General features: G+C 34.8%; 2 protein-coding genes across 2 annotated transcripts; both read left to right on the top strand.

Moving 5' to 3' along the window:
* The first annotated feature begins 225 nt into the window (after nt 1-225).
* On the top strand, nt 226-2,619 carry LOC131596757 (replication protein A 70 kDa DNA-binding subunit C-like). Its single transcript, XM_058869500.1, has 11 exons — nt 226-366; nt 449-716; nt 811-901; nt 981-1,108; nt 1,189-1,261; nt 1,350-1,497; nt 1,603-1,760; nt 1,857-1,977; nt 2,054-2,224; nt 2,310-2,366; nt 2,446-2,619. The coding sequence occupies exons 1-11, from the start codon at nt 226-228 to the stop codon at nt 2,617-2,619; spliced, it is 1,530 nt and encodes a 509-aa protein (XP_058725483.1).
* Nucleotides 2,620-3,603: 984 nt separating this feature from the next.
* On the top strand, nt 3,604-9,154 carry LOC131596756 (uncharacterized). Its single transcript, XM_058869499.1, has 8 exons — nt 3,604-4,099; nt 4,209-4,295; nt 4,386-4,830; nt 4,925-5,898; nt 5,988-7,208; nt 7,308-7,526; nt 7,631-8,488; nt 8,577-9,154. Exons 1-8 carry the CDS (start codon nt 3,604-3,606, stop codon nt 9,152-9,154), a joined length of 4,878 nt encoding a protein of 1,625 aa, XP_058725482.1.
* The last annotated feature ends 723 nt before the right edge of the window (nt 9,155-9,877 follow it).

The following is a 9,877-nucleotide window of genomic DNA, read 5'->3' as shown; positions in this document are numbered from 1 at the left end:
ACATATTTATGAAAGGCTACCTTTTCATTATTTCTCCCTATGTCTATATATTTTCGTATCAAGTCTAACCACTGCATGTGCAAACTTTTCCATCTCCCTATTCCCATTTTTCAAACAGCAGTGGAGCGGTAGGGTTTCTCTTCACCTTCACCATTTCCATTATTTTTTCTCCATTCAACCTTACTGATAGAGTTCTGTTTCTTCCACTACTTTTCTCAACAGAATATGAGCAGAAAGTTTTCCCCGATTAAGGATGTCAACGATTCAAAAGAAACATGGAGATTGGCCGTTCGAGTTGTTGATTTTTGGAGTGTTATCAACAGCAAGGGTAAGGAGCATCTGGAGATGGTTATAATGGACGTATCGGTAATGCTTCGTATTCTCTCAACAAGTTTATTAGGTTATTATATTTTTCAGTTATGATATTGTTGTTGTTTGTCATCGTCAGGGTGATAGGATACAAGTTTTGATTCGTTCTGACCACACACCAAAATGGAAAGCACGAATACGCGAAAACATGTCTTGCATAATCAACAATGGAACTGTTTATGAAAACGATTTTCAGTGGAAGCTTTGTGATCACGACAAGAAATTTGTGTTTATTGGTGGTACAACTGTTAAGGAAGTTGAAATTCAGAACCTTCCTCCCAAAAGATTTTTTTTCAAAGACTTTAATGATATTCTTGGAGGAAATTGTGAGATGAACCGACTTGAAGGTAAATATATTAGGTCATTTGATTTCTTCATACTACAATGTTGTTTATTATTACAGAAGTTTATTTTAACTTTCTCTTTCACTATGTTTTGTAGATATCATTGGTGTGGTTCAAGAAATCAACAATTTTCAATACAACAATTCTGGAAAAAAATCATTTGTTTCATTGAGTCTTAAAGACTTGAAGTAAATTATCTCAATTCAAATATTACAACTGTGTTCCATCATTATTATCTTATTGATATTTTTATGTTTATTTCTGCAGAGGAGTCATTGTTAACTGCACATTATGGGAGAGTTACGGAACAAAAATTTTGGACTTCTACCACGACGAAAAAAACAGTGGTGCTATTGTAATAATACTAACTCATGCAATGATAAAGGAATCACAAGGTTTGTATCAATAATCTCCTATTTTTCAAATACTATCCGCAGAGCAATAAATTTGATACTCTAATTTTGGTCTATTTCAGTCTCAAATGGATGGAGTGGATCTAAGTTGCTTATTAACGAAGACATTCCAGAGATAACTGAGTATTTATCAAAGTATACACAAATTGTTATATTCTTAAAGTATAATAAGCTCCCTTAAAATTTATCATCATTTACATTTATTTTTGGTTCAATGTTTCAGGTTACCGTCAAATGAGCAGACTGAAAAGCCTTCGCAGTCTTCGAAGGGAATGTCTCTTTGGTCTGGTGCCTCTCAATTCACCCCAGTCGAAAGTTTCGTTCATAAGGCCAAGTGTATTTCTCTCAGTGAACTTTGCAAGGTGAAACAGGTACATGGTTATGACAAATTTCAAATAGTAAGATCAATATTATTTTATACAGATGATTTTTGTTAGAGTGTTGCATTTTTTTATATTTAACTTATTGTATCTTAGGACATGTTATGCGTTACTGTTGGAACAACTCAAAGATTTTTTGTCTCAAAACACGGTTGGTTTTATTATGGGTGTACTAAATGTTCTTTAAAGGCATCTGATGTGAACAATCCATACAAATGTTCATGTGGACAGAATGTAGAACATGCCATACCAAGGTTGTATTTTTCAATTATTAATCAGATTAATTCATTTGCCATGTTTCAATATTTGTAGTGTTCTAATTGTATTTTCCTATGCATTTATGTAAAAAGGTATCGAGTTGACATATATGTAGTTGATGGTGATTCCAAATTTCGCTTTGTGTTTTGGGACTCTGACTGTGCCGACATTATTGGAAAGTCTGCTGATAGTATTTATAAAGCAATGCTTGAGGTTCATTTTAATTCATTACCTATTTTAATGTTTATTTGTATATGAATGAAGTACTTACATTAAATTTAATGTGCAGGAAGGTGACGACGACCCAATGATATATCCAGATGATCTTGACATGCTACTTGGTAAAAAGATGGCGTTTAGGGCTAAAGTTCAGCCAACATTTGGCCAAGCATCTGTTTGGAAACTTTCCTATGATGAAGAGTTTGTAAAGGAAATTGAGAAAGATTATATTACTGATGAAGTATGGAAATTTTTCTTTGAACATCTACATATGTCTATTTATCAATATTTGTATCTTAATCTTCATCTCAATATCTGATCTGCAGGGAGATAGCAAATCTTTAAACCAAAACCCAGTTGTTGATCGTGTTGATGAATCCATTGTATGTTAATGTTGACTAAACTTTAGCCTGTTAATTACAGTATTTTCTTTATACTTACTGTTAATTTGTTTTCTTCCAGGAGTCGTTGTCAGCATATGGAGAAAATGATCCTGATAAACAAGTGACCAATACTCCATCCAAAGGAAGTCCTGTTTATCTTGATGCTGTAGATTCTGAATTACAAGCGTATGGTACTACCCAGCTCTCAGGAACCAAGCCTGCAAAGAAAGTTAAGATTGAATCTGATGCATGAAGACTACACCAGAACCATTTTAATTTCCATCATTATTGTTATTTTGTGATATTTTCTTGACAGTTGTTTTAATGTTTTGGTACAAGATACACGAGTTACGATCCATGGATTAAATATCAATTATCATTTTGTCATATGATATCAAATATCAATTATCATGTTGGTTTTCTTATAATTTCTCTGTAGCAATGGTGTATGGTATGTTGTTTGTGTTTAATATTGCATGATATATTGTCCGATTATACAATGCTAAATATATTAACTGTTGTTTGTGTTTAATATTGCGTGATATGTTGTCCGATTATACGATCCATATGAATTGGAAAAAAAAATTAGTGGTAAACCATCCTACATGATATTTCTTCTTACCTGCAAGTGAAAATTAATTTTTGAATAATAAATTGTATATCAGAATCGTTTTGATTTGCACAGTATTTTTTCATTAAACCATAATTTTGTCAATGTTATTTACAGTAATGTCTTGCATTTTAAGTTAATTATTCACTTCTCAATTAACATAATTTTGGCAATGATATTTTCAGTAATTGCTTTTTCAACAGATTCCTCTCATGCAAAATTTTTTTATTCATTAACTTGATTTGAATACTGCATGCATTATTTAAATATAACCTCACGAAATGTGTTTTACAAATTTTTTAATGTCACTCTTGAAAACTGCACCAGCATTATGTCAACCATCATACCTACCTGACATATAAACTGTAGCTTGCACTACATTCTCATCTTATTTGTGCACGCTTCATGCAATTATGGTTGCTTGGTGCATTCATTTTTTGCTTATTTAATGATTAAGTCACAATATTTTTAACTGCATAAAATAGGGAGATGACATAAACTTTTCATATTCAGCTATTTCCCTCCATAAACAAATAGTTTGGAGGGAGTCTTTGTCTATATATTTCATGCTTCCCTGCATATTCAGCCATATTTTGCAGAATGATTGTATCTTCAAAGTAAAAAATCATGGAAAAGAAACAAAGCGATGAGCATGATCACTTCATGAATGTTATCAGAAGAAAAAGGCAATTTGATGCTAGACATCATAGAATGCGTGTTCTTCGAGCTAAGAGAGCCAAGGGATTGGCGGCAATGAACAAAGAAAATGCATGTCAAACTCAACCCCCTGCTGATACTATATCTTCGCATTTCAGATTACCACTATCTTCTATTTCTCCAAATATTCCAAGTTCCACCATAACTGATCGAAATACACAGCAGAAAACTCACAATATATCAACATTGAATACATTGCCAAGTTCATTAGCAAAAAAACGCCCAAGAGTTGTTTCTGTAAAGAACATTAACAATTTAGGAGTTAACCTCAGAAGGAGATTTGATAACCAGTTTATGAGCGGTGCGACAGCATCTTCAAGCCATACACCTAATCCAGATTCCAGCACCAACGAACTTTTCCAAGATGACAGTGAAGGGGATGAAGGTTCCGGTAATTCTTCAGATGGTTAGTAACTTTATTGTGATGGATTATTAACCGATTTTGAATGTTCTTACATTTAACCAAATATAATAACATAATATTTTCTAACTCATTTTTTACTATGCTGTTGTAGCCTGCAGTTCAGTTTCCAACTATTCAAACGACGAGCATGAAGTAGGTTTTGACACTGACATTGAAGAAGTAGATGTTCAAAGATCAGGTTGTATTTTATTTTATTGATATGTTTCTTTCTTTAAAAAATCATTATCTATTATGTTATTTTACCTGACAACTGTACATTTTTGTTTAGGAGAATACTACGATTTAGGTGACCCATCATGTGAGTGTCAGCAATGTGGTGCAAATATGTGGTATATGGAGAGGAAAAACAAGTCTCGACATTCTGCTAATCCTAAGTTCTCAATGTGTTGTGGAGAAGGAAAGGTTCAAATACCTTTGTTGAGACAACCTCCACCCGTATTGCAGAGCCTGTTGTTTGAACAAAACGAAAGTGAATCAAAAAGATTCCAACAACAAATTCGTCTTTACAATATGATGTTCGCATTTACTTCTCCGGGTGCTAAAATGGATAACAGATTTAATAATGGTAGAGGTCCCCCTAACTATCGTATTCAAGGTCAAACATGTCATCGTATAGGCAGCATGTTACCTTTGCCAGGTGAAAAGGCCCGTTTTGCCCAACTATATATATTCGATACTGAACATGAAGTTCAGAATAGATTTGATATTTTCAGGTTTTTACTTTATACATCTTTGTTTCAACACTGTATATTATTTTGTTGTTGCAATTCTCAACATTCTGAACTCTATATGTTGGATGTTTTGCAGAAAAAGGGACGGAGTTGATATTAATATAGTTGAAAAGTTGTCTTCAATGTTATATGAACATAATGTTCATGCTCAGTCATTTAAGATGGCAAGGGATAGACTTTCTGAAGGAAATGTTGCAGATCTAAAACTCCGTCTCATTTCTGATCGTCAAAATGATGGAAGAATATATAATCAACCAACAGTTTCAGAAGTTGCTGCTCTCATTGTTGGTGATGTTGATACTGCAGAAAAAAGGGATATTATAATGCAAAAACAATGTGGCCAACTTCAGAGAATAGATGAATATCACACTTCTTATTTGGGTTTTCAATATCCTTTACTTTTCCCTTACGGCGAAGATGGTTACAGACCAAACATACGGCATCGCAATAAAGGATCTACAACGGTCCGTAATGCAGAAACAACGACCACGGTATCGGAAATTGACGATGTTCCATGGGAGGATGCAACCAAGAGAAACAGACTTACAATCAGAGAGTGGTTCGCCTTTAGGATTCAGTCAAGAAAAAACGAGGCACAGACAATTCTCAGGTCAAGGAGGTTATTTCAACAGTTTTTGGTAGATGGTTTTACAATGATGGAATCTGAGAGACTTCGATGGTTAAGAAAGAATCAGTCAAAACTACGAGTAGGGAAGTATGATCATCTTGCAGATGCTAGGACAAATGGACATACACGTGGTGCAGCTACAGGGAAAAGAGTTGTCCTACCTTCGTCGTATGTTGGAAGCCGTAGATTTATGGATCAGTTATACTTCGATGGCATGGCAATTTGTAGTTATGTTGGATTTCCTGATTTATTTATTACATTCACATGTAATCCCAATTGGCCAGAAATACAACGCGTATTAAGTTCTACAAATCTGAAAGCGTCTGATCGTCCGGATCTCATAACAAGAATCTTCAAATTGAAATTTGATTCGTTACTGTCCGATTTGACTAAAAAGAGTATCATGGGAAAGGTTCTTGCGTGTAAGTAATTTGTAACTTTGATTAATTTAATTTCCTTATTCATTTTTTATGTCATGTTATAGACTAATATGTTAATTTTATATTTGTAGATATGTACACAATTGAGTTCCAAAAAAGAGGGTTGCCCCATGCGCACATATTAATTTTCCTTCATCCGTCGAGCAAGTACCCAACACCCGCTGACATTGATCGTATCATATCAGCAGAAATACCAAACAAAGACACCGACGAAGAGTTATATAACTTGGTCAAATCTCACATGATACACGGACCTTGCGGAAATGCTTTTCGTAATTCTACGTGTATGAAGGAGGGAAAATGTTCTAAATACTTCCCTAAAGATTTCAGACGTGATACGATCGTTGATCAAGATGGATATCCGGTGTATAGACGAAGGGACAACGGACACACAGTTTCTAAGAATGGAATTGAGATTGATAACAGATTTGTTGTTCCTTACAATTCAAAGTTATTGTTGAAGTACAGAGCTCATATTAATATGGAATGGTGCAATCAAAGCACATCCGTCAAATATTTGTTTAAATACATCAACAAAGGATACGACAGAATAACTGCTGCAATTGTCATGAATGAAGATGGATCTGTTTCGCAACACGAAACCGTCGATGAAATAAAGCAGTATATTGACTGTAGGTACGTTTCTCCAAGTGAAGCTGCTTGGAGAATTTATGGTTTTTCCATTCATGGAAGAAAACCAGCTGTAGAAAGACTTCACTTTCATGGGGAGGGACAAAATTCTGTTTTTTATACTGATGTCAGTCCCATTACCAAAGTCCTTGATAAACCGAGCGTTACTGAGTCGATGTTTACTTCTTGGTTTGAAGCAAACAAGAAATACGACGAAGCGCGCCAACTAACGTATAGCAATTTTGTTTCAAAGTTTGTATACGTTAAGAAAAAAAGAGAGTGGAAACCCAGACAAAAGGGATACACAATTGGAAGACTAATTTGGGTTCCTCCAACTACTGGGGAGTTGTACTATCTAAGGATGATGCTAACACATGTCAAAGGGCCGAAAAGCTACGATGAAATAAAGACAGTAAACAATGTTAGGTACGATACTTTCCGTGATGCATGTTTTGCTATGGGATTTATTGGGGATGATCGAGAATTCATAGCTGCAATAACAGAAGCATTTCATTGGGGTTCTGGACATTATTTGAGATTACTTTTTGTTCACATGTTATTGTCAAGTAGCATTAATAGGCCTAAGCATGTATGGAGTAAAACTCAACATCTGTTATCTGATGGAATTCTGTATTCTCAGCAAAGGATTGCAAACAACAGAGGTATATTACAAAAATATGATCAGAGTAATTAATTACACATAATATTACTATGCTATTCCAATATTTACCAGCGATTTATTTATTTTGTTCATTTAACAGATCTGCGTCTAACAAATGAAGAAATTCTCAATCTGACGTTGATTGAAATTGAAAAACTTCTTCAACGCAGTAGAAAGAGTTTAAGTGATTTTCCTGGAATGCCAAAACCACATGGTTACATAAATGAGGAGCTTGGAAATAATTTAATTTACGAAGAGAGAAACTACGATCCTGCTGGACAACTTCAACAGTTTAATACGCTGTATAATAACCTCACAGGTGTAAATAGTAGTTAACATCAATTAGGCAGAAGAATTTCATATAAGTTAGAAACTTATATTTCTAATATGAAGCATCTAAATTATGTGTTGACTTTATTTCAGATGAACAAAGAGATGTGTTCAAACAAATCTTGACGGCTGTTGATACCCAGAACGGAGGGGTATTCTTTTTGTATGGATACGGCGGTACAGGGAAAACATACATGTGGAGAACATTAGCTTCCTACATAAGATCAAGAAGACAAATATGCTTGACAGTTGCCTCTTCAGGTATTGCATCCCTTTTGCTCCCCGGTGGTCGAACGGCACATTCGAAATTTAAAATTCCGATCCCCACACTTGAATCTTCGACATGCGACATTAACAAAGGTAGTGACAGGGGTAACATGCTAAAACTTTCTAAATTGATAATTTGGGATGAAGCTCCCATGTGTCACAAATTTTGTTTTGAAGCTTTGGATAAAACACTCAGAGATATCATGGGTGGAACCAGGTCATCTGATAAAATATTTGGTGGGAAGGTAATTGTGTTTGGTGGGGATTTCAGACAGATTCTACCAGTTATTCCAAGAGGCAGCCGTTCAAATATAATTCATGCAACTATCAATTCATCATACATTTGGGATCATTGTAAGGTTTTGAAACTTACAAAAAACATGAGGCTTCAGCAATCTGGGACGACCATATCGGCATCCGAGTTAGAACGGTTTTCAAATTGGATATTAAAAGTTGGAGATGGAAAACTAGCAGAACCTAACGATGGCTATGCTGATATTGATATCCCAGCAGATATTTTGATATCTAATTTCGATGATCCCCTTCGAGCCATATTCGAAAACACTTATCCAAATTTTGAAGCTAAATTCAATAATGTAGCTTTTCTGCAGTCAAGGGCAATATTGGCTGGAACAATTGAGACAGTAGATGAAATAAATCACTATGTATTAGACAATCTTCCAGGTAATATTTAATTTTTTGTGAAAATTTATCCGACGATTTTTCATTTACATCTTTAAGAGATCATAATATAAAGGCACTGCATTTTCAGGGGATGAAAAAGAATACCTAAGCTCTGATTCAGTCGACACGCATGATGGTGATGGCAATGAATGTTTTGATGTTTTAACTCCTGAGTTTCTGAATGGACTGAGAACGTCGGGACTTCCTAATCATAGGATCAGATTGAAAGTAAATACTCCAATCATGCTGCTCAGGAATATTGATCAAGCAGAAGGCTTATGCAATGGAACACGTCTAATCGTTACAAGATTGGCTGATCATGTCATCGAAGCTAAAATCATTTCAGGCAAGAACATCGGCGGTATCATTTATATTGCCCGAATGGACATTACTCCAACGCAGACGCCATGGCCATTCAGGATGACACGAAGACAGTTTCCTATAACAGTCTGTTATGCTATGACTATTAATAAATCTCAAGGTCAGTCTTTGGATCATGTTGGCATATATTTACCGAGGAGCGTATTCAGCCATGGCCAGTTATATGTTGCAGTTTCAAGAGTAAAGAGCAGAAAAGGCCTTAAAATCTTGATCCATGATAAGGAGAAACTGCCATTGACCACCACAACAAATGTTGTCTTCAAAGAAGTGTTTGAAAATGTGTAGTCTATAAGTTTTTGCAATATTTATCGACCTGTTGTTATTGTTATATATTTTGTGCTCAGTTGGCTAAAATTACCTTACACCCTAAACAACTTATTAACTGTCATGAATGGAAGATTTGATATCACCTTTGCATACTGATAATTTATTTTCATCTGTATAACTGTATTGAAAACTTACGATGAATTATAGCTGCCATAATATCAATGATTGTAGAACATCAACAATTCAAAGCTTAGCATAGTAAAATATTCACGTTGATAACCATAATTTAAATCCATTACAGAGCCATCTGTGATTACAATCTAAGCACCATCAACAACAAATTTAAACCTACAAGTAACATCTTTACATCCTAATCAGCTACTTTTTTCCCCAAGAACGCAAACATCAGATCTGAAAATGGAATCATGGAGAATTCTATGAAATCTCCAACTTGAAGATTTTTTGACTTTGCAAATTCGTACCAACCAACTCCAATATGTTTCTCATACTCATTCCTGCCAGCCTTAAGAATACGACAGTGATATCCCTTTCCGTCAATAAGATCTACCATCCTTATTGCATTTTGGTCTTTACGAAAACATGTCCTTGATATTTCCATTGGAATACTCTGCATTATAACTTTCTCCTTATTAACCCACGATATATATAGATCTATATACGGCAGTGGATTTAACTGGGTTTTGAACTTACCAGAGCATTTTGGCCTCGCATGTTCGCTTC

The sequence above is a fragment of the Vicia villosa genome, linkage group LG4 (assembly GCF_029867415.1).
Source record: "Vicia villosa cultivar HV-30 ecotype Madison, WI linkage group LG4, Vvil1.0, whole genome shotgun sequence".
NCBI classification, from domain to species: Eukaryota; Viridiplantae; Streptophyta; class Magnoliopsida; order Fabales; family Fabaceae; genus Vicia; species Vicia villosa.
Note: the sequence above shows the minus strand (reverse complement) of the source record. Positions and strands in the feature narration are given on the sequence as shown.